Source organism: Sceloporus occidentalis, unplaced genomic scaffold (genome assembly GCF_023333645.1).
Source record: "Sceloporus occidentalis isolate IW3139 unplaced genomic scaffold, rSceOcc1.0.p SCAF_4, whole genome shotgun sequence".
Taxonomy (NCBI): domain Eukaryota; kingdom Metazoa; phylum Chordata; class Lepidosauria; order Squamata; family Phrynosomatidae; genus Sceloporus; species Sceloporus occidentalis.
This window is the reverse complement of record NW_028316984.1, coordinates 54,824,132-54,849,277: the sequence shown is the minus strand read 5'-3', so window position 1 is coordinate 54,849,277 and position 25,146 is coordinate 54,824,132. Positions and strand designations below refer to the sequence as shown.

Below are 25,146 nucleotides of genomic sequence, written 5' to 3'. Positions count from 1 at the left end.
TAATCCTTGTCCAAGAAAACCCTATGAGATTCCTGGGGTTGCCATAAGTCGACATGCAACTTGAAGGCACATGCACACACACAATTTTTTAAAAGTCCTTCAATACTTGCTTAGGCATATAAACTTCGTAGAAACAAAAGAAAGTTGGTTGTTCTGATTTTTTCAGGGCTATTAATAGGTGCCAAATTATCCAAGGAGTTAAAGGGGATACTGTAGCTTTTAAAGACTTATCTTCTCTTAACCCATGCTATATTTCATTTTAAATCTATTCGAGATACAAGAGGGAAGTGTGAGAGAACTCCTGGGAATTTTTGCCAGGCAGCCCTATTTTTGTGACAAAATGGTCAGTGTCTTACGGCCTAGCATTTCATTTCCCAATTGCCTTGATTTTTATCTGCAAAACACAACAGACTTGAAAAGATGTCATGTCTAGAAATCAGATTATACATATATAAACTCTTTTTCTACCTGGCAGTACCCTGCCTGGAAATTCAGAGTTATGCTTCCATGTCAAGTGACAACACTTTGACAGGCCACCATTGTACATCTTTGCCAAGATACATATACCTCAGAACTCTTAATTTTAGTGGGACTTCATTGATGAGGCTGCGTATAAAATTACAAGATAGTATCAGTTCTTTCCTAAACCCATAGCCTTAGAATTTGTGGATTCAGGACTTCAGGCTGAAGCCGTGACTTTATTCATGTTTATATGCACCCAAGACCAAACACGCCCTTTGAAGATATACTACATGCTTGTAGCTATGTGCATTATTATAGAAATAGTTGCTTTGGTGTTATTCATTTTCCCTACTGCAACCCAAAATCCAAAGACTGTGCATAGATAATTATTTTATCTTAGTGATGACTACCAAGGCAGTTCAAAAATCAGTAGTTTGACAGCTACATATATTCCAACATTTCATAGATAAAAACCAAGACATGTACGACCAACCAACGTCAAAGTTTGGTCAAGATGGCAAAAGTTATTAATGACGAATAAAAGACAAGCTAAGATAGGCTACAGCAGTTTGCTTTATCTAACCTTGTTAGGAAAGTCAAGATCCCCCCCCCCCCTTCTCTTATCTGTTGGGTTAATTGAGTACAAATGGCTTTTGCACTTTGAACTCAGTTTGCAGCAAATTGAAACAAGCTAAGAACAAAGGAGGTAAGTGGTAAGAGGAGAGAGAAAGTGGGACATTTTGAAAACAGCTGAAAAGGTGGGATGACAGAGGATTAATTGTGGTTGTCCCTGCCAAATTGAGACAGTTGGAATGCATGTGGTATACAAATGTAATTGGGGGTGGAGTGAACAAAATAGGTTCCATTTTTCACTAGCTAGAGGCCCTCTTCTTAAGCTACCCAGAATGCAAAAGCTGTGTGAAATTTTCTAACCAGATTCCAAACAGTTTTCTCAATCTTGTCAAGTTTCACTTCAAAGTGAAACTTCAGCTCTATGAAGGGCATAGGTACAGGGGTGCAAATGACAACTGCCAAATAGTGGTCCAGACATGCCAGGAGGAGGGTAAGGACACTACCTGTCACAGATAACTGCCCAGCAGTCAGTTGTAGCAGTCAGGCAAAAATTCACAGCTATGTTGTGCTAGTGTTGTCACCTCTGGAGGCTAGTTGGGGCTCTTCCAAGCTTGAAACCTTAAAAAACTGATTTGACAAGAGACTATCATGAAACATAAAATATGACCATTTGTCCTGTGGACACCTCTAACTTACAAGAACAACACCTCCAAGCCTCTCAGGAGCTATTGTCAGTACAGTCAAAGCAACTTTTCCATTAGCCTTGAAAATAGCAAGATCAGGTGTGCTGCTGGGTTATTAATAAGGATGTTGCATCTTATTTTCTTCTACACTGCCTGTTTTATAAATATTTAAAATAAAGTATTAATAGGACACATTAAATCAAATGCCAGGTTTCTTTTGAAATTTCATAAGCTTCCAATCTCATCCATACATAAAACGGATGCTATTACTTCACAGTTCTAGAGATTTACATGTGCAAGTCCCATTAACTCTTATAGGACCTAGACACATCAACCTCTCCTGTTTCAAGAACAACACAGACTATGCAACATCTTGTGAACTGACTACAGTGAGCGGATTTTTAAGGAAAGAATTGCACCCAAAATAACAAACATAATTGTAAAAAACTAACCATTAGAGTGAATTCTCTGCAAATTCTCCCTTAAGACACATCATCAAACCCCGTTTGCCTCCCTCCATGTTCATGTGTGCTAAGAAAAGGTATCATGGAAGGCCAAACCATTCATTTCAGTTAGTAAAACTGTCATAGTTGAAAGGATGCAGAGGAAGGGCAGGTGGGGAAAAAATGGAACAGAATTTGTCCAACAGATTCAATTTCAGATGTCGGCATTCCAGCGAACTGTTAGGAGAACGCATTCTTTCATATTGTCGGAGCATTCATTTTTGCCCTCCCTCATCCCTCCACCTACTTCCCCAGCCCTCAAGTCAAGAGCTGCTCTCTTTTATAAGGAGAAACAAGGCAAAAATCAGCCAGGATCGCTAGACTGGTCAAATCCTTTACAACATCAAACTGAGACACAATGATCTTATTTACACATTATGGTTCCACTCCAGGAAATCTTTATCGCTTGGTATATCTCCCCGTGGTTTCCTTCCCTCTTCTGGCACTAAGCAGATGTTACATTTTTTGTGTGTGGAGAAACCTAATGCCCTGAACTCATCCTTCCTAGACAACATGGCTTGTCACAAGGTATGGCCAAAGCAAATTCACAAAGCAGCCCTCCTCCCATCACCAAGCGTTCATAGGGGGAAGCACAGTTCAGGCAAAACATCCATGGGAAGTCTCCCTGAATAAGGTTTTCCAAGCTGACACGACATGAGGCAAACTTTCACCTGAAGCAACAAACTGATGTTCTTCCCTCTCTTTTGGATTGCTCTTGGCTCTTACCCCATTTCCTCCTCTATCCCAGGCTTGATACTACTGGAAAGAAAAGGTATACAGATCACCAAAGGAAACAGATCTTTGGTCTGGGCCCTTGCAGTCACTGATTTGGATAAAAACTGCTTGGAGCTCAAGTGTTCCTTAGCAAACCTATAAAAAAGTGGGAACATCTGTGCTCCTGCTGGGATTTGATGTCTCATCGCCAGCCTTTCCACCAGCAGCTTTGCCTTTGATATGAAATACAAAGAAGAAAATACCTGATCTTCAGCCCTCCCCACCAGTTCATTGCTGCTCCCTGTGTCTTTACACCCTGACCTAACGAACATTCCTTCCAGCAAAAAGCAGCTTGCCATGGCTACCTCCCTCAGTGTAAGTCTGCTTACTAATCTCTTAGCAAACACTTGCACAAACCTGAAGGTGGCGGAAAAAGAAGCCCCCCTTCTAAAAATCCAGTTCTCACACACACACACACACACACACACACACACACACACACTTTTGCAGAAATCAGACCTAAAAAGCATCTACTGTATACCCGAATCAAGTAGCTCGGCTCATCTGTTTTAAGAACTGCAGCTGTATGGAGTTTAGCCTCCTTAATGAGAATTTTAGAAAAGAAAAGAAATATTTATCCTGTTTCTTCTTTGTTCCTATTAACCTGTCATCATACTTGGTTTTTTTGTTTTGTTTTTTGTTTTATTCTGGCTGCTGAGACTCATGTGATGCTGCTTACAGGTATTTGCAAAAGGACTCCTTTTATCACAGCAGTACCATTGGGATGGTATGTCATTTGAAAAGTCCAGCCAATCAGTCCTGTCTGCTCTCAGGGGTAACCTTTCCTTAGGAGCTTATAAGAAAATCCACTGTTGCAATAAATAATGACTCTCAACAAATGATCAAAGCAAAAATAAACTGGTAGGTTTTTCCCCCCTTAAAAAAAAGAGGAAATCCCTTTTCATTTTCCTTTCACCCATCCTCTTTCCCATCTTTTAAAAAACTGGATAGCAGTGAAGGAGGGCTAGTAGCCACTCTGCTTATGCAGGAAGCAGAGTTCCTTCCCTGTGTTGCCTGTATGGCAATTGGTCAGACCAAACTGGATCTGCCCTCATCCCCAGGAACGGAAGCTTTCAAAGTAAAGTTTGTAATATAGGAAAACATATTGTTTGGAATTTAACTTCTAATATCTAGGAATAAACAGAGCATTAAATCAAGCAAAACTGTGACAAGGCCAATATGCACATGGATGATGCCAGTGAGGCATCTCCAGCCCCTTTGTTCACAGCTTAACAAAACTGTGCCGTCACACCACTTTAGCTCAACAGTGCCTGTCGAATGGGCATCAGCAGATCAGCCAATGCCTGTCACATGTAGGGCTGAAAAACTGTTTGAAAGCAAGGCTTTACTGTAGCAGAAGTCTGGTTAGGGAAAGTGAGAAGAAGGATTTTTTAAAATCATCTAGCAAAGGCCAAAGAAGAAAAACAGCAGAAATGGGGCAAATGTACATACTCATACACAGTCACATATAAACACATACATACATACATGCACGCACGCATGCACACACACACACTAGCTCACATAAAAATACTCATATATATATATATATATATATATATATGCGCTACTCTCCCACCCCCATAAAAAAAATCAAAAGCAATGTTTTGTTGCCACTTGCAAACTGATTTGATCTAGCATGAGAAGAAGGGAGTCTTTATTACTGCACATTATTTCCAGTTCTTTAAATCACATAGGAGACACCTCAACACACAAGATTTGGGCTAACAGTTCTTAGTTAGAATTAAGTCCCCCTGAAATCAAGTAGATATTTTTTTAGAACAACATACAGATGTACATTCCTTTGTAATAGTGGGTAATAGTAACTACTTGCAACTGGCACATATGAAGCTATTTTACTATTTATCTTCTTCAAACACAGTAATTAGAAAGAGATTCTGTCAATTTCAGCGGAACTTTCCCAGTCCAGGGACAAAAATGGTTGTGTTATGATCATGAGTTTGCTACTTCATTCACAGACTACTGTATTTTATGAAAATCTGTTTTTCCCTAGAAAGAGAAATCTTTCAAAATAGGAATTAGATAGCATGACATGCTCAAGTCTTCTTAATCTGAAGGAACCCTCTTCCCTCAAAAAGGAATCAATGAAATGATGCAGTTGCCTGAGTGCCCCTGAAATCTTGACAGAAAAAACATCCCTGTGTCTATATTTTACATGTCTGCAACCCTGATCATAATCCTCCTTAAAACAGTCTTACTTCTGAGTATACTAGCATGGGCCTGTGCTGCTAAATTCATCAAGCAATGTTTCCTCTCCATGCCATAATTATGTAGAGACAGTCTCTCGCCAGCTTTGCTTTTAAAAAAAATCTGTGCTGCAGAAGAAAAAGCAGCAGATAGACAGACAGATGCTCCTACGCTACAGTTCCGTGTACCATCACACTACTTATATAACCCTGAATAAAATGGCATTTTAAAAGACTCCAGCTCTGGAAAGCTAGGATTCTGCCGGTGTCTCCTATTGCGGCTCAACTTTGGGCTCCATTTTTTCCCCTCTCCGTCTACATTAGGGAATCTTCCTTTTCTCTGTGTTTACCTTCCCTGTTCTGTTTCTTTGGAAAGTTCACAAGAGGTACCATCAAACTTTGACTGTGATCTAATTAAGGCATCCAACCACATTAAGCTGGAAGAGTTCATACACCACTGAATCAGATCTGAGCATCCTTGCCTGGGCCAAGGAAGGTAAGCGTGTACCTTGGGGTCTTCCAGCATCTTTCCAGAAGCACCCCTGCACCTTGTGCTCTTAAAGTCTACCAGATTTAGCAAGGATGCTCCTTCTTTCCCCTTCTCTCACACATACCCCCCCTTCCGCCCCTTCCCACTAAAGTTGAAAAGCTTCTCTCTCTGTGTGCCTTTCACTCTGCTGCTGTCAGTTTGCTGCCTGCACTTTAGCTGTCTCTTTCCCAGTCGCTACCCTGTCAGTTTCTGGCCTGCCAATTTCAACTTGAAGCTTGACTGGGTTGATTTGATGCAAATACCTCGAGGGAAAACCCTGAAACTGATGAACAGTTATGTCAAGTCGATTTTGCACCATCGGGAAAAGGTAACCTCTGCGAGAGAGAGGAAAAAAAACAACAAGGTTAAAGAGACAAGGGCTTTTTCACGTGTAACGCCACCGCTGCACATCTCCGTGCGCTGTTTACCATCCCTCAGAAATTGTAACTGTCAGAATTAGTCCTAATTGCAGATGCGAAAGCTGCCATTATAATAAAAACAGAGGCAGTGCCGGCATTAAATGCAGCCGCCTAATTTGTGCCACTACTGAAAAGGTAGAGTAAATGAATATTTCATTACTTTAATTACCAGGGACTACTCTTTTCTTGCTGTCTTATGATAAGTGTTGCTGTAACTAGCAACAGCAAACATCTACTAAAACATAAAATGCAATAATAATACTGTTTGTCAGGAGGGCTGCTTTAAAATACTAGTGGGAAAGGAGGTTGCGAGGCCGAGGGACGCAGGGCAGGGAAAGAAACGATAATGGTTTCTCTGGGGTTTGTTTTTCTCGAGATTTGCAGGAACAGGAGATGAAAAGTCATTGAATGGAAGAAGAAGAAGAAAAGAAGAATCTGCAACAGCCAGCCAAATGAATAGGCTTCAGTCAAAGAAAATAAGGGGCTGAAGGTCTGGGAACGATAGTTCAGATAAGCATGCAAAGGGATCTTGCAACACTTTTGAGACTAACTGAAAGAAAGATTTTTAACCCCTTTGCCTGGTGAAGAAGCCAGTGGTGCTCCGAAAGCTTTCCACATCTATATTGTGCACTGGCCAATAAAGGTGTCACTGTCTGGTGGGTTTTGGATGTTATTGGCCTTTGCTACATAGCCAACATGGCTACTACCCCTGGCTATGTTTCCTGAAAGTTTTGAGTGCGAAGCTGGGGATTTGCCGCTCAGGGAAAAAAGGCACACATTTTAACGAAGATGCCCAGTAACTAAAATGGGTCTCTATTACCTCTGGCTCAGTTTTCTGAAAGAAAGAAGCTGGGAGCATGAGCTTTTGGTAGACTTGAACCTTCTTCTTCAGATGCATGAACACACCTTGAAAGTGAAGACTTGGAAAGGGGAACTCAAAAGCAGTTTCCATGTATTCCACCCCCCCCCCCCCCACACACACATACAGGGCCAACAAGAAGCAAGGGGGATGTGTGTGGCTTGGTATCTTTTGCCATGTGCCAACCAAGGGGCAGGATCTGCCTGACAGGTCAGGGTGTGTGGTTGCTGGTGCCGGCATTATTACTGGAACATGGCAAACAGAAGGGGTTAACAGGTGAGCCAGGAAGTTCTTCTCCAGGGAAGGTAAAGGAGAGGAATGCCAGAGAAAGATCTTCCTTTTCCAGGACATTTCCTACATTTCTACCTTCTGTCCAGGAAGAATTTCAAAATGTCCTCCGTTTTGATCAGGACCAAAAAGTATGAATTTCACATTAGTGTTTTCAGCTTTTCTTTGGGCATGCCTTACATTTTTCAAGAGTGTCCTACATTTTGTGGGGGCTTGTCCTCCTTTCAAGTTAGGACATCTGGTCACCATGGCCAGAGGATCCTTCCCTACCAAGGCTTCTTATTCTGAAGTGTGATGGGCATTCCTGGGGGTGTAATAACTAGGATATTGTTGTTGTTGTTTTTTCTGTACTCTGCTTTCCCCCCAGAATTGGGGCTCAAAGTGGCTCACAGCCTTAAAAACACTGTACAATTAAAAAACTTACAAAGGTGACAAGTAAAATAGATATCAACACAGTATCAATAACTTGGGCCTCCCTTCTGGGGCAGCTGAAGACATTTTTTACTTAGGGAGGCTTTTGACCGATGGATTTTCCTTCTGTCCTGCTGTGTGCAGGACATGCTTTCTATGGTATTTACTGGTTATAACTACCTGGTTTTTAATGTATGTTTAAATATTAGTAATTTTTTAAAAAAAACTTTTGTAATCAATGTTGGTTTGTTGTTTTATTTTTATCGTTTTACATTCTTGTGCGGTAGTCAATCTAAGTGGCAAAGGAAACAAATTCTGCCTGGTTGGAAGCCACTAGTTTAATGTTGTATGTTTTGTTAATGCAATTGCGTATTATACATTATATAGGTTAGACGTGTTTGTCCCACATTGCAAATACACAACACCACAAGAGAGAAAGAGAGGACCTGACACCCACCAGATGGCCAGAAGCCCCATCCAAACAACCTCCTGCCCTGGATCATTGGTGGCCCAGGTTTTCACAAGCCAAGGAGGAAAGAGGATCAGCTCCCACTTTCCTCTGACAAAATCCACAGTTGCCAAAGCGGATTGTCACCTCCAGACTTCACATCACCTCTTCTTCTTTTTGGAGAGAGAAAGCAGCCCTGGCTGCTTTGCAAAAAACAAGGCCACCTTTTCATCATGCTCACAAACTTTTTAAACTCTGCTGGGTTTATTTTTTCTTGCACCCACACTGCAGAAATAATCCAGTTTCACACCACTTTTGTTACCCTGGCTCCATGCTGTGGGACTCTGGGGATGGGAGTGGGTTGTGTGGCCCCACATCTGTGCTTTGCATAGCACTGAATCAGGGCAGTGCGAGTGGTCTCTCTTGGGAAGGCTCTTTTTTATTATTTTGGCCCCAGAAAGGAGGCAGGGAAGTTGTGGTGGTGCTTGGTTGTGGTGGTTGTGTGCCAGGGCCTGTCCGGGTTTTCTTGGCAGGATTTGTTCAGAGGAGGGTTGCCATTGCCATCCTCTGAGACTGAGAGAGTGTGACTTGCCCAAAGTCACCCACTGGGTTTCATGGCTTGGAATCATGGTCCAGCACTCTAGGCTTGTTGTTCTGGGACTACAGGATGGGGGCTCTTTAGACTGGATGGGAACTCCACCAGCCTAGGAACTTGTGCTGTGGGAAAGGTGTTCCTGAGCATGTGCAGAGTACCCTTCCTGGAGGTTGAGTGTTTTTCCCAGCCCTTGAAGGGGGCTTCCCTCCTGTAAGGCTGGAGTCCCAGACACTGTTGTAGGAGAGGTATTTGTACTGAGACCTCTAAGTCTGACCTCTGAGTAGAGACAAGCCTACACTACAAGAGATAGTGCTGCTATCTCTGCTCTGGCCTCCCCCGGGACACAAGCTCTACCTTCTCCTCTTGAAACCGGAGCAAAGGTACATTCCCTGCTGCCTCTCCTTCCCTCCTAGCCTCCATCGTGCTTTGAGCATTGGGCTCTGGAGACCTGGGTTCAAATCCCCGCTCAGCCACGGAAACCCATTGGGTGACCTTGGGGGAGTCATATAAATCTGAGGGGACTTGAAGGCACACAGCAACAAAGTTGTAGCACTACTGCAGATGCCCTCCCTCCCACCCCTCAGAATAAGAAAGATAGAAAGGGCCTCCCTTCATTTTAGGGCCACTCCTCTCGCCCACCTCCTTTTAGCCAAAGCTTTTGTCCCAATATGAGCCAGAGCTACAGGTCAAACCGAATTTCAACCAGAGGGATCACTTCACTTCACTGTTTTAGAGTTAATGAATCCAGATTTCTAACCCCTTTTGGCCCCACATTCATTAATCCGGATTGGAGGGGGATAAATATAGATCAAACCCACCCGCCCCTGGACCTGATGTTCCCTTTCTACCACCCGTTAATCCCCCTGACTGCCCAAGGGAAACCAGCTTCACCCAGCACCGATTTTAATTCGGAATTGTAAATGCAGCCCTGGGTCTTATCTACCCAGAATGAGTTTGTTTGGCTAGAAGTAGCAGTAACTTTCAGGGCTGCTTCCTGGTTTTCCCTGACAAAGACCTTCCAGAGTCCTCAATCTCTCTGTTTGGTTCTATTTTATTTTATTTCCATTTGTAGGCCGCCTTTCTCTCGGGAGGGACCCAAGGCGGCTTAAAAGTCGTCATGTTAAAAAATGAAAAAGAAAGAAGACAGTCCAAAGTCAGGCTTCGTGGATTCTAGGCCTTTGGGGCGATCCCTTTGCCTGCCCCGGCCTCCCTTTCTGGGGCCCATTTCAAACAACCACAGGTCGAAAAGCCCCTTTGGGGAAGTCACTCTGGGGACCCCCAGGCAGCACGGACACGGGGCTCTTCCACAGAGTCCCTTGGCTTTTCAGACTTCGGACTTTGCCGCTCTGGGCCCACAACAAACTCCACCTCCCGCCTTGAGCGGTCTCAAACGGCCTTATTTCTAGCCTAGGTGACTCCTGCGCCCTGGAGACTTGTCTTCTCCCACAAAGTGGACCCCCCCCCCCCAGGGGAGAGAGGGAAGGAATGGCGGTGAAGGAGCCGAGCGCCTGAAGCCTCTGCACCTCCCTCCCTCCCTCCCTGCCTTGCCTTGCCTTGCCTTGCCTTGCCTTGCCTCCAGGGGAGAGGGCCCCACCGGGAGCCCAGAGGGCCTCAAGCTCTGAAGGGACGAGGGGGCTCTCTGCCTAGTCCTTCCTCTTCCCTCCGCTCCCCGCCTTCTTTTAAGCCCCCCCCCCCAAGAAAGAACCAACTTCCAAGTCGGGTTTTATGTATGCCTTGGGGAGGGGGGGCACCGGACCATACGATCCGCTCTGCTTCGTTTGCGAAGGTGGAAAGAGAAGAGGCCAAGTCGCCCCAACCCTCCAGCAAGGCCAAGGCCAAGGCGAAGGGGGCCTGCTGCGGCTGGTGGGGCGGGCTGTGTTTGGTCCAAAGCGCCGGCGGTTCTGTTCCTCCCCAGCCCTGGCCCTCGGGGTCCGGGAAAGTTGGGGAAAGTGGCCTGGCTTGAACAGAACTGTCTCTGAGAGAGAGAGAGGGGGGGGGGGCTCTCCTTGGGAACTGGCCCCCGGAGGGGAACCCCCGCCTGGCCCTTTCCCCGCCGGGATCGGCCCGTAAGTTCCCTGCAGGAGAGCGAGGGGCTGGTGACCGAGGTATTTCGTCAGGCCTGGACCGCTCCCTCGGCCCCTCAGGGAGCCCCGGGGGCGGGAAGGGCAGAGAGAAGAGCCGGAGGGCCCCTGCGCTTGGAGGCCCCTCTCCTGCCTCGGAGGAACAGGAGGGGCAGCCCCCAGGCCCTCTCCCTCCTCATCCCCTTGGGCTCCCCAAAAGGGGGCCCCTGGAGGGGAAGAGGTCCCTCCCTTCCCAAAGCCCTGCCTGCCTCCTCGCTCCCTCAGAGGAAAGCACGGGGCAGCCAGGGATGGGAGGCTTGGGCAGCCCGGGCCCTGCCAAGGCCAGTGCCAGCAACACGCCGCCCCTGGGCTGCTCTGGAGGGAGAGGGCAAGGCAGGGAGGGAGGAGAGAAGGAAGGAAGGAAGGGAAAGGAAAGGAAAGGAAAGAAGGAAGGGAAGGGAGGGAGCAAGGAAGGAAGGAAGGAAGGGGAAGGGAAGGGAAGGAAAGGAAAGGAAAGGAAAGAAGGAAGGGAAGGGATGGAGCAAGGAAGGAAGGAAGGTGCCAAGGAAGGAAGGGAGGAGAGAGGGGGGAAGAGAGAGGGAAGGAAGGAATAGAGAGAAGGCCGGTAGCTACCGTCGAGGGTCAGGAGGGAAACCTTGCCGGCGTGTGTGTGTGTGAAGGCCAGGTGGGAGCCAGGCTGGCAGGGCTGGGGAGGAGGGCCCTCCATCTCCCCCAGCACTTCTCTTCTCATCCCACTTCCGAAAAAGAAGGGAAAGAGAAGAGCAGGGCATGCTTTTCTTTTTAAGGCTGCTTCAAGACAGAAAAGTAAGAAATGGTCCGTACGCTCTCGCTCTCTCTCTCTCTCTCTCTCTCTCTCTGTACTTTCACTTACACACACACACACACACACACACACACACACACACACACACACACCCCTCCTGTAGTTAAGGTTCCTCCGTAAATGCTTGAACATAACTGTGAGAGAGAGAGAAAGACAGAAAGAGAGAGAGAGAAAGAGAGAGAGTAAATGGAAACACACACACACGCATATATATGTGTATTTCCATTCACATACACACACACACACACACACACACATATATCTATACCCATCTATCCAGGAGGCTGTGACAAAGGGAGCTTGCCAACTTGACACGCGGGTAACAACATAGCAAACACCTTTAATTCTGTCATGTCTCATACCCTTTCCTTTCTCACACGTTCCTCTTGACACCTACAGGGTTTCTTCCTTTTTGTGTGGGTTTCCCTTCCCCCCTTTCTCTCCCAAGACTGAAAAAAAGAGGGAGAGAAAGAGAAGGAACCCTTGGGGAAAAAACTTTAGAAAGAAAGAAAGAAAGATGAAGGAAGGAAGGAAGGAAGGAAGGAAGGAAGGAAGGAAGGAAGGAGAGGATAAGACAGAGAAGGAATAAAGGAACCTACAAAGCCCTCCACCTGCTAGAAGCCAACTGGAAGTTGAGGTGGACTCCTGTTTTGAAGCTTCCGGGCTCTTAACTCCCTGAGGCATCCCCTGAAATTAATGGGACCTTTGAAACTAAAGGATGCATTACACAGCCCTCTTCCGGAAACCTGGGAGGGCAAAAGCAGACTTGGTGGCAAATGTTCCTCCTGCAACAGGCTCGCCTTCCAAGGAAACTTTGCCTTTCTGATCCTAAGGGCCTTTTCTCTCTGTTCTTTGCTTGCATGACTCTGTAAGGATACACCTGAGGTAGAGGAAAGAGACATATTTCCAAGGGATCCTCAGGCCTAAGAGGGAGGTGTAGGGCTGCTGAGTTCACTTTGCTCTACAGTTCTGGAGCTAGTCCCTGAATCCCAAATTCTGCATCTCTGCAATGTTACTTGTAGAATAAACTTCTAGTTTCCTCTCTCTCTCTCTCTCATACACACATACACACACACACACACACACACAAAATTATGTTCAAGCATTTATGGAAAAGCCTTAACTACAGGGTGTCTTGAGTGCATGAAATCTTATCAGATGCATGCAAAGAGTTCAACCCCCCCCCTCTAGTAGGTTCACCTCACAGCTCCCTAGTAAGGCATTACTCCGGGTACCACACTTCACAAAAGCTCCCATTTTTCAAACAGACTCTGATTTCTCTCCTAACCTCCCTCTTCCAACTCCAACGTTCAAGGTGTTTACTGAAGTCAATCTGCCTAAATCCTCCTTGGTTGGGGGTCATAGAGGTGAACCCCTTAAAAAGTGGGTAGCAAGAGGGAGGGAGGGTTGAGGGGAAGGTGTCGAGATAATCTCTTTTGGTACATTCTGCAAAGGGGAGGAGAAGAGAACCAGGAATCTGAATCACATGCTTCTCTTCAACAACTAGTTGTGTGCGCTTATTTTTGAGAGAGAGAGAGATCTGTCAAAGCTGCTCCAGGAAAAAATGAGCTTCACATTGCTCCAACATTCCCTCCAACATTAAATTTCCCTTTAGCACGTTTAATCTAGCTGCTGATTTGGGGCAGGGCTGCATCACAAGCTCAGAAAACAACACACACACACACACACACTCCAACGGGGTCTGAGAAAAAATGACAGGTAGTTAGCCAAGAAATAGTAGAGAGAGGGAAAGTTGTCACTGAAGATTTCTACCGGAGCCTGGCTATTCCAAGCCTGGCAATCGCATATTCTCTTCTATCCTTTCCCCTCCTTCCCTCCCTCCCTCCCCCAAAAAACTTGCTACAAATGGAGGCAAAGAAGAACACAGGCAAAAAATTTGACAGCTCTCTGCCTGAAAGGGCTTAAATACTTTTCTGTAAGCAGGATCTAGTTATAAATAAACTCTCCCGGAGTGTGTGCGTGTTGGAGGGAGGACGCAAATAGAGCCTCAGAAAAATCAGAACTCGGTTCACAACAATAAGAAGCATCCTGCTTTTTTAAAGAAGAGAAGTAAGAAAGTCCTCCTCCTCCTCCTCCTCCCCCCACCCCACCCCAGAGTCAGAGTAGTTAAAGAGAAAGGCGGGTCTGCGTTACTCTCTGCTGGAAGGATCGGATTTTATGAAGGGTCAAGTGACCCTTCCAAATAGATCCCACTTCTGGACTCCTTTCTACCAGCATCTCAGATCTTGTCACCTGGAACAAGGGGGAGGTCATTGCACCTCTTCCCTGTTTTTACAGATCTTTCGAAGCTCCAAACGCGCCATTTATTGGGGACTGGAAGTGCTCTTCAGGGTAGCTGTGGGACTAACCTTGCTTCTCAGTAGCAGAACTAAGAGGCCGGGTTTACACAAGGGAGGGCAAAAGGAAGGGCCCCCAGATATACAAGAATTCTGTCTCCCAGTTGCATTTTCCTCCAGTTCCCAAATTTCCAGCATTTTAGACACCTAAAACGCTACATAAGCATTTGAAGACAGAATTTAAGCATCAAAAGAAAAGGGATGCACAAAGTTACCAAAAGGGAATGCAAACGCACGGAATAGGTGCAGGTGGTCTGCAGTGTCTTTGCAATGTTAGAAACTTGAGGAAAATTTCAATGATGTTCTTAATGGCAGGGCAATGCCCTGATTTCCACCCCAAAGACACCCCTGGCTTTACTTGAAAGCAACTTCCATTTATCTGAATCACCTGTATGTATGTATATACACACACACACACACACACACACACACACACACACACACACACACTAAATCTCATTTGTTCCCCCTTCATATATATATATATATATAAAGGGGGGAGCAAATGAGATTCAGTAAACCCTGGCAGAAATGACCTGGGCCTGTATGTGGGTTATTTAAACCATCCAAAACAGCGAGGAAGGTTAGATGGAAAATGAAAATGTTGTGTGAGATCTAAGCCACGTGTTCTAAGGAACATACATAATAAGAACAAAACGGGGAGGAAGGTTAGCATCCCATCCTGAAATTCTTTCCTTACCAGTTACTTCAGTGGGACTTGCTTAGGCCTGAAAAATTGGAAAGATCCTTATCCTGAATGGCTATCCCACAAGGAAAGCCCCACTGAAATGCTCCTGGATGCCTGGGATGACCAAGATTACACTGGGCAGAGAGGATAAAATCCCATTGAACTCTGTGGGACTTCCTTTCCCCAGAAGCAGGTTGGGACCAAGCCCTGGCTCCTTCCAGTGGCTTCAGACATGCCCTCCATGATCCCGATTTGCTGCTTAATCCCACCCCGGAGCATTAGCAGAGGGAGGGAGGGAGGGAGGTCACTGAAATATCCACCCAGAGATGGGCATTGACTCCGAAGCCATGCCACGGGAAGAGTGTGGACCAGACAACCTTATATTCACAACGGCAACAGCATTCCTATCCCAGACCCGCTATAATTACCACGGGGCAGTTAGACCTCTGAAGTAAAAAAAACCTCTTCGTATGGGGGCTTTGATCTGTGATCCTATAAACAGATCTTTGCAATCCTGTTCAGAGAGAGTGGTGCAAATTCTAGCTCAGCCATGGAAACCCACTGGCTGACCCTGGGCAAGTCACACTCTCTCAGCCTCCAAATATAGTCATGGCAAACCTCCTCTGAACAAATCTTGCCAGGATAGGGTTGCCTCGAGTCGGAAAAGACCTGAAGGCATACAACAGCAACAAAATAATTCGTGGAAATTAATTTTGTTTTCCTCCCAGCAACCCGATCAGAGGATGCTGGAGAAGGCCAGGGTTTCAAAACCTTCAGAAGCAGAAGCAGAAGTGTGAAAAGGCCCAAAGGCTGGGGTGGGAGAAACAACAAGGAGAAGAAGAAGCACAGCCACCAGCAGCTGACCCGCAGCCCCCCTTAGGCTGGCGATGGAGGTGGGGCAGAGGGTGAGGACCACTCTCCCGAGGATGCTGGGGATCCAGATCAAAGGGGCATCTCTCTCTCTCTTTCCCTTTCCCTTTCTCTTCCTCTTTCCCTGCCTCTGGTCCAGGCCAGCCCTGGGGGGCGAGGAGGCATTTGATCCCCTCCCTGACACTTTCTCCCTCAAGTGTGAGCCCATGAATAGTACCCGCATGCCATCTTGTAACACTATCTGCCTGTCAGGAGAGCCAAGGCTGGGGCAGCTATATAAGGCTTGTAACTAGGGGAAGCCCAACAAACAGCCACAAACACCTCCGCTATTTGACTCAGCCTCCACCCTGCTGCCTTGCCTTCTCCTCCTCCTCTTCTTCTTCCTCCTTCCTCCTTTTCCTCTTCTTCCTCCTCCTCCCTTTCCTCTCCCCCCATCTCCTTTCCTTTCCTCTCCTCTCTCTCTCTTCTCTCTTTTCTCTCTTTTCATCTTGGCTTTCTGTTGCAGAATGCAAATCTCGCCTGCCGGCGGGTGAATGGACTGAATTGTGATTAAGAAGAAGAAGAAGAGCTCCTTTCTTTGTTCTCCCCTCAGGGGATGTTTACTGGGAGAGACACAGCGGATCAGATATGAAAGGCATTCAGGTCAGCATTGATGTGAGCGAAAGTGAAATCATACCTAAGGCATTCAAAAGACCGCCGTGTCAGGGGTTCAGCTAACGGTGCAGCCACTCTGTGTACGTCTGTGTGTGTGTGTGTGTGTGTTTCTCTCCCTTCCCTGGTAGGCACACGAAAATAACATCAATAATAATAATAATAATGCAAAAATAAAATAAAATAAACACGTTATCAATTTAGTTTTAGAGCACCCATTATTCCCTCCCCCCTTTAAAGTTATCGTTTTAAAAAATAAAAATATATCTTCCCTCAAATCCCTACACACAAAATTAACACACAAAATTAAGAGATGACATAAATCGCTTTTATTTCTCCCCCTCCACTCCCAATTGCCGGGCGCATTCTGGTGTTATTTTAAATATATATATATATATATATATATATATATATACACACACACACACACACACATATACATATATATATGAAGGGAAGAAAGTGTCTCTTCCCCTCTCAGCCACCTCCTCAGCCCCCCTTCCTTCTCTTTTGGCGTGTAACGTGAAACCTCTCTTTCTTTGGTGCCTCCATATGGGCTCTATAGGGCTGCGTTAGACATCTAATTGATATGGCTGGAGCAGATAGGGAAAGAAAGCCAATCTGCCCCGGAAAAGAAGGAATGGCATCAGGACAGGCAGGGAAGGGGATGTAGCCCAACGCACCTGGATAATAATAATAATAATAATAATAATAATAATGATAATAATAATGATAATAATAATAGAGGAATAAGGCTGCAGTACTATTGCCTCACATTAAAATAAAGCAAAACGGGGAGGGGGATGAGAAACTGGGAGGAAAGACACTAAAACTTACAACTTACAACTCAGGGACTTAAATGATAAACCGCACCATTTCCCCGACAATTGGTTAAAGGCGAAATCTTTGGAGTCTGTTAAAAGTTTCTCCGGCTTCCAGCTACAGAAATGCTTGTGTTAGTCCTAAATGAGTACCTATAGGCAACAGGATCACACAAATATATATATGTACACACACACACACACTTTTGGGGACGATGGAGGGGGAAGCCGGCTGGGAACGTGGAGGCAGTCTTTCTGAACTCAGTGGGAGTTTTTTTTCCTGGAAAGTTTGCTTCAGGTAACATCTCTGGACAGAGAAGTTTAAGATAACTGGGAAGTTTGGAAATTATTTTAAAAAAAATCCTAGGAAGGGAAGTGTCAGATTGAAAAGCAATGAGATTGGCTTGTCAGAAGGGTACTTTCCTCAGCCCTCTTGCACTTTGGAGCGGTTGGAAATATCGGCGTGGTTTCCATCCTTTTTCTCTTCCCATCTGCTTACTGGGTCACACTGAATGCTGGGCGTTTTCAACTAGTGCTTCTTTTAAAAAAGAAGATGCAGAAGAAGGAGAAGGAGAACAAGAAAGAGGGCAAGTCAAGAGCGATCCCCAAGGTGTCTGCCTTCGCCATCCAGACAATCGGTCCCTTGTGGGAAGGCCTGGATGAATGGTACAGTGGGCACCTCAGCACCATTGACAGCCCTCCCCATGCCAACGGGGCACAGGAGGCAGACAAGGCATCGTCTGTGCCCAGGGCCAACCTGCAAGGCCCTTCTGGCAGCAAAGAAAAAAAAAAAGGGGGGGGAGCTCTACCTTGGGAAGCTCCTGGTCTGGAGGGGGACAAAGGACACCCTTTCACTGGGGGAGGGAGGGAAGAGAGAGGAAGGAAGGAAGGAAGGAAGGAAGGAAGGAAGGAAGGAAATAAGGAAGGGAGCAAGGAAGAAATGCACCTGAAAAGTACGGCCGGGAAGGAAAGCAGCTTCGCTCAGAGGGGACTGGGTGCCTTTCAAGTCATCAACCCCTGTCTTCCCACTTCAAGGAAGGAAGGAAGGAAGGAAGGAAGTGATGGAAGGAAGGAAGGAAGGAAGGAAGGAAGGAAGTAAAAAGGAAAGAGGGAGGGAGGGAGGAGAGAGGAAGTAAAGGAAGGAGAGAGGAGAACTGATTCTTCCACCCTCAAGAAGATTCCCCCTCCGCCTCGCTTGAGTTTCCAACCTCTCTGCGGTTTCCCTTTCCTCCATGGCTTTATTATTTATTCTTCATGGATAGCTAGCTAGATAGATAGGAAACGGATTCCTCCCTGGATAGCGGTTCCCTAAACTCGAGAGAAAAAAAGGCACGTCGGAGGAGAAACGGCAAAGTTGGGGAGCCAGATCTGAGCCTGGCAGAGGAGGGCTATTCTCTGGAGGGTTGCCCCTGCCCCCTTGGTGCTGGTGGGGGGGGCAAGGGAACAGGAAGAGCCCCCATGTCATGCCAGGAGACTCCCCCCTCAACTCCCAGGGCTTTAACCCGGGTCCCTTTCTAGGAGAGCCAAGCTTTCTAGGAAGAAAGAGGGCAGGGGGGAGAAGAGAAGAGAAGAGAAGAGAAGAGAAGAGAAGAGAAGAGAAGAGAAGAGAAGAAAAGAGAAGGGGCTCTTATGAAACGATTCCACTTTTGCAAAGCAGCAACTTCCCAGAGAAAATTCGGCTTGACTCCAGCCCCCTTCCCGCCTGTTCAGAAAAGAAGCCTAGTTTTTTGGGTGGAGAGTGGGGGGTTTGCTTCTAAGTTCTGTTTCTAGGATGTCGCACGCCCCTTCCCCCAGGTGTCCTGAGCTCGAATCCTGCTCCTTTCCCCTTCAGGCCTCCTGAGGACTGCGGGGGAGAAGGGGCAGCATCTTTCCCGAGGCAGGGCCTGGAGCAATGGTCGCGGAGGACGTTTCGGGAAAGGAAGGACCAAAGAAATAAGGAAGAAAGAAAGGAAGGAAGGAAGGAAGGAAGGAAGGAAGGAAGGAAGGAAGGGGATGATGGTGAAGACAGTGACCATTCCCATCACCACCTTCCCTGGAGAGGAAGAGGAAGAGTGTGATTTCAAAAGACAAACAAACCCGGAGTCACACACTCACACTCAAACAGACTCAGGATGATCTGGAGAAAGTGTGCTTTAATTTCCTACTTTTATTTTAAAGGAGAAGAGAAGAGCGAGAAAGTACGCTCTCTCCTCCTCCTCCTCCTCCTGAAGTCCCTGCCAGATCTGGCTTCCCCTTGCATCCCAGCATCTTCATCCTTCATCCTCCTCCTCACCCCCGAGCAGAACTGGCGGGAACTTTCCCGACTGCCTGGCCAAGAGAGCGGTGGATGATGGTGGTGGTGGTAGTAGTAGTGGTGCTGGTGGAGGAGAAGGCTTCCCCAGAAACAGAGGAGGAAGAGGAGGAGGAGGAAAGAAGCCAAGAGCAAGCATCATCATCATCTTCATCATCATCATTATTATTATTATTATTATTAGATCCCAGCCAGAGCAAGGGCTTCCATTCAAAGCGAGTCAGGCGACTGGAGGGCATCCTCTGACTGAACTTTCCTGAAAAACCGACACAGGCCTTCTTCCTACTAGGCGGGCTGCAGCCCCAGGATTTTCTGGGTCTCCTCCTCCTCCATCCCCCCAAATCCTTCCTCCCTCCTGGACCCACACAGCTTCCCATCCCCCTTCTTCCCTCGTGGGAATGCCCAGCCTGCCAGCTTTTCAAACCAAGAACACTCTGGACAAATTCAAAGCAGCAGCAGCAGCAGCTTCACTCCAAATTAACACTCTTTTCTCTTCTTGCCCCCCCCCCCCCCAATGCAACCCATGCGATGCTCCTCGGAGATACCTGGAGGTCCTTATTCTGCTCTGATGGTTTGCCTTTGTATTATTATTATATATTTTTAAAAACCAAAACCAAAACACCAAACCTAAACACAAAACAAATAAAGAAACTTGTTTCGCGATCTACACAGCCTTTTGTTACTTTCCCCCCTCTTCTATTTTTCTCCCCTCCAGCCACAAAGGTTTGGGTTCTCATGCTTTGCCCCCGAATTTGCTTTTGAATTAATACCGTTCTGTCATTTTACCAGAGAGAAAAACACAGCAAAGTGACATCTTTTCTAGAAATCCAGAATAATTAAGGGGGGGGGGGGATGACATTATACACGAACACACACACACACACCACCACCTACTCCTGTCCAGATCAATTCCTACAAGTTCCCAAAGGGGCCAAATACGGGTTTGGGGACAGAAAGAGAGATTTAAAAAAGGGAGGGAATGAGAGAGAGAAGCACACTTTAGATCCATCTGTCTCTCTGCTATTTTTTAAAAATCATGTTAAAAATGACTGCAAGGATGGAGCACGGCAGGTTTCTGTTTATTTGGTTTTCAATGTATTTAGGAACTGGGTGGTTTTGGAAATACACACACACACACATATACATTATATATATATATATATATATATATATATATATAGCCCCCCCATCAATTGCCACATAGTTGATGTCTTGGAACAAGGCTTTCCAGAAGCTGGTGAGACTTGAGCAGAAAAGTTTGCAAAGGCTGGAAAAGGAAGAGTCGGCTTGAAGCTGCACAGCAAGATTTTGGAGGGGTCCCCAATGCTTTCTAGGCCTGGAAACTTTCATTGCATCAGGGGAACAGAACAAATACTATTCGGGGCCCTTCTGCCCCTCCAATGCTGCCTGTTTCCATTACATATTGCATACATTATCACTCTCTTCAAGTCATCCATCTCTCTCTCTCTCTCTCTCTCTCTCTGTTTCTGGTAGAACAAACTGTTAGGCGGAAACATGGACCTTCGAAGATATACAGGCAGATATTTACCACACCGCTGTGGACAACCTTTAAGAAGATAAGCTAACAGCCTTACCACACACACACACACACACATACACACACAAAACACACACACATCCAAGAAAGATAAGGAAGGAGGATTAAACTACACCATCTTTCTCTGCAACAGTCCACTCTGGAAGAAGGAGGAGGAGGAGAAGAGGAAGAAGAAGGAAAAAACCTAGCTGGAAAGATCATCCCATTTGTTCTTCAACACACACACACACACACACACACACACGGGAGTGAGGTGACTGTTTAACATGAAAGGCGGGGTGCCTGCCAGGAAAACCATAACTGACACAAAGGTTTTGCCACCCACTTGATCTTTTTACCTTTTTAGAAAAGGTTGGAAAAGGAGGCTTTTTAGGAGTTTAAGGAGGAAAGGGAGGAGAGGTAGGAAAAAGGAGAAAGCCCTACCACCGGCATTGATTTGAAGCCAATCGATAATCAAACAACAACAATAACAGAAGAGAGGGGATCCGAGGGAGGAGAGGGAAACCTTCGGTGTCATGTGAAGGTCTCCCCAGTTTTCCAGCCCCTGGATGGATGGATGGATGGATGGATGGATGGATGGATGGATGGATGGAGAGCCAGGGGGCTTCCTTTGCCAGGACCACCTCCATCCCTGACATACAGGACCAGCAGAAAAGAGATGTCAGCTACTTGGAAGAAAGTCTCTGCAGTTGTTGTTTTTTAAATAGTAATAATAGTAATAATAATAATACAAATAATATTGGGTTGGCATTTCTGGAAAGAACCCTAAAACCAAGGTGACACAAAAAAGGTGTGGTGGTGAGGGAAGGGAAAGAGAGAACAGCCAGTGTCACTTACTTAACCCAGAGTTTTCTGCTCCAAAGTCCTCTATCACTGTCCCAGAGAGATCCACACCTCCACAACCACACCAGGCCAAGGCTCCCCAAAAGAGAACATGGGTCTGCGAGCAGCCTTGCCTCGTGTGTGTGTGTGTGTGTGTGTGTGTGTGTGTGTGGTTTATTTACCCCCCTCCTCTCCTCCCCCCCAAAGTAGCTCCAGCTGGAAGGAAATCGGTCCAGGTTCAGACGAGGATCGTCCTCAATCCTCCTGAAGAAGACCTCTCGCCTCTCCATTCCCCATTCCCTCCTCTCTCTTTCTCTCTCTCTGTCCCGAAAGAGAGAGAAAAGTTGCCCAAAACTAAGAAAGTACAAGTGTGGGTGCTTTGGAGTTGTTGTTTTTTTGAGAGTTGGGGGCTTCATTGTGTCTGCAGAAGGAGGGCGAAAGAAGTCGGAACTTGGAGGAGGCCAGGAAGAAAGTAGAGGCACTCAGCGGATAAGCCCCGCGTCAGGAGCCGCCCGAAGACGGAGAGAGAGGCTGCCTCAGCACTGCAGAAAGAATCCGTTTCGACACCGCTTGAGCTGCCAGGGATGGAGTCCTGGGAATGGTAGTTTGGTGGGGGACACCAGAGCAGGACCCCTTGAGAGAGGAGCAAAGCTCTGGTGGCCAAACTACCACTCCTAGGATTGCACAGCACAGAGCCACAGCAGTTCAAGCGGTCTCAAAACGGATTCTTTTTGCGGTGCGGAAGCAGCCTATCTCCCTCTTTCTCACGCTGCCGCTTCCCCCTCCTCCTCCTTCCTCCCTCCCTGCTTTTCCCAGAGCCTGGCTCAGCGGTTGGGGTTTTCCTTGGTGTGTCTCACTTCCTGGCCAGTTTCCCCCTTTCCTTTTAAGAATGGAGCTATGAAAGAATATGTATATATTTCCCCCCCCCCCAATTCCATGCACACACTCACCCAGCCCCCCATCTCTTCTCCCTGCTGGGTTTCCTCCTCTCTTTCTCTTTGACACAAGGAAGGAAAGGTCCGGGGACAGAGAGAGAGAGAGAGAGAGAGAGGCCTCAGGGAGAAATACCCTTTAAAAACTGGTTCAAAGAGCTTCTCCAACATTCCCCCATCCCACTCCTCCTCCTCTTCCTCTCTCTTTCTTCCCCCCTCGTTCTCTCTTTCCTTTCCTATTCTCTCCTTCCTCCCCTTCTCTCTTTCTCTTTTTCTTTCCCACTCTCTCTATTTCTTTCTTTCTTTCTTTCTTTCTTTCTTTCTTTCTTTCTTTCTCTGTTTATCCCCCCTCTTCTCTCTCTCTCCCTACCCCCCCCCCCGCGCTCTTTTCTTTATCTCTTGCGTTTGGCTGGCTTGCTTTTTCTGGGTCTTGTGGGAGAGAAAGAGAGAGAGAAAATGGTGTGTGGGGTGTGTGTGTGTGTGAGAGAGAAAGCTTGGCTTGGCTTGGCTTGGCTTGGCTGGGAGGTGTTTGTGGCCAGCGAAGGGAGCGATCAAAGGGAAACAAGAAAGAGACAACGGCGGCGGAGGAAGGGAGGGGAGCTGAATGAAGGTGGCCAGAAAAAGAGAGATGGAAGGAAGGGAAGGAAGGAAGGAAGGAGGGAGGGAGGGATCTAACGGGTCTTCTTCTTGGGAGATCTGGCAGGCAGAGTCGCCCAGCAATCCCAGGACCGTTAGCTGATTCGCCCTGGAGGCGAGAAAACTTTCAGCCTCCCCCCCCCCACTTCTCCCCACAACCCTCCCTCCCTCCACCAAAGAGGAACGGAGGGGGGAGAGTTTCCTTTCCTTCACCTTTCCCCCCCCTTCTTTTCCTTCCCTCTTTCCTCTCTCTTCCAAGGAATCTGCTTCCAAGGAAGCCCCGAGATCGGTTTCCTCCTCTCCTCCTCTCCTCCCCCCCCCGGCCCACTTTGATGGGACTTCTCCAAAGGAAAAGGGGGGGGGGTTCAGGAAGAGAAAGGGAGGGAGGGAAAGACAAGGGAAGGCTGCGTCTCCGGCAAAGAAGGCGCAGAAGGACCCGGGGCAGGGAAGGGGGGAAGGAAAGGAAAAACAACAACAACAACGCTGGGGGGGGGGGGACTCTGACACTCACTTTCTCCTGGACTCCCTTCAACTCTCTCTCTCTCTCTCTTTCTCTCTGCGCTCCAGAAATACACAACAAACAGGCAGATCTCACAGATCTCTCTTTCTTTTTCTCCCTCCCTCCTTCCTTCCTTCCTTCTTTCTTTCCCGGTCGGCCTCCCCCCCCCTCTCTTTTCCTCCGCCACAGCCAGGAGGGCCAGCTTGGAAATCCTTCCCCCCAGCCTCCTCCTCCCCCCTCCTCCTTTTCTCTCCCCAAACTCCCCCCCAAACCCAAGATGGGACCCTCTCCCTTCCCCTTTCTCTTCGCATTTGAAACACTCCCCACAAAAAAAAATCCCATATCTCTTTAAAGTCGGCGGGACCAAAAAAGTCCAAGATCAAATAAAAGCGAGAGAAAGAAAGAAAGAAAGGGAAAAAAGAAAGAGAGAGAAAAGTTTGAGGTGGTCTTTTCCTGCCGGCTCCCCCCCCCCCCAACCCTCAAAGAAAGAGAGAGAGCGGCGGTGTCTGGGGTGGGCTTACCGTTCTTCCTCCTGGGGTTGGCTTGTTTTCGCCTCTTGCACCTGGGGCCATCCGCCATGATCTGCTGCTTCATTGATAAGAGACGGGGGGATCAGATGGCAGCTCGCATGGGCTCGGCTCCCGGATTCAGCGGCAGCAGCAGCGGCGGCGGCGGCACCACGCAGACTCTATGGAGCGACCAAACAGAGGGACCCGGTGGGCATGGCGAGATCCCGTTCAAACGCACGGCGCCAAAGGGAAAGGCAGGACCCAGAGGGAGACCCAGGCCCAGGCCCAGCAGCAGGAGCAGGAGCAGGCCAGGGAACACCTCTCTCCGCAGACTCACCGATCCCCCCCAGACCCCCAGCAAAGGCCTCCCTTGCCAGCCACTCCGCCGCCTCATCGCCCGGCGCCTCTTTTGCACCCACAACCCACTCCTTCCCTCCTTTCTTCTTCTTCCGATGATAAGGAAGAGGAGAACCCCTGGCTTCTGAGGAAGGGGATACACACAAACATTATACACACATATGCACTATATACACACACAAACACACGATATACACACCCATGACATCTTGCAAGGGACTCGCCGCCCGAGGGAGGAGGACTGGCGCCCCGTTTGGCATTTGGCACTTCGGCTTCATGGAGTGTGTGTGTGTGTGTGTGTGTGTGTCCTTGATTTAATTTAATTTTGAAAACAACAATAAAAAAAACCCCAACCTACCCAGGACCGTTGGAGTTGTTTTCTGGGGAAAGTCCTGGGGACCCGGGGGACCCAAGATCTCCTTTGCATAAGTAGTGACACCTTCATCCTCTCTCTCTCTCTCTCTCTCTCTCTTTCATCCTCTCTCTCATTCCCTCCCTTCT

The 25,146-nt window shown here is 47.3% G+C and overlaps 1 protein-coding gene across 8 annotated transcripts in view; it reads right to left on the bottom strand.

Moving 5' to 3' along the window:
* The window catches only part of ZEB2 (zinc finger E-box binding homeobox 2), a 195,256-nt gene extending 170,122 nt beyond the window's left edge, over positions 1-25,134 (bottom strand). For 3 of the 8 annotated variants that reach the window (XM_089520068.1, XM_089520077.1, XM_089520072.1), the window contains exons 1-2: positions 24,845-25,134; positions 24,301-24,467 (exon numbers count right to left, since the gene is read on the bottom strand). In XM_089520068.1, the coding sequence (XP_089376194.1) occupies positions 24,301-24,373 (73 nt within the window). In that variant the 5' untranslated portion in view covers positions 24,374-24,467; positions 24,845-25,134. Of the gene's footprint in view, positions 1-21,727; positions 21,883-22,662; positions 22,776-23,791; positions 23,949-24,300; positions 24,575-24,844 lie in introns of those variants that run through there. The other 5 variants (XM_089520070.1, XM_089520069.1, XM_089520075.1 and 2 more) reach the window with 5 other exon arrangements.
* Between the last annotated feature and the right edge of the window lie 12 nt (positions 25,135-25,146).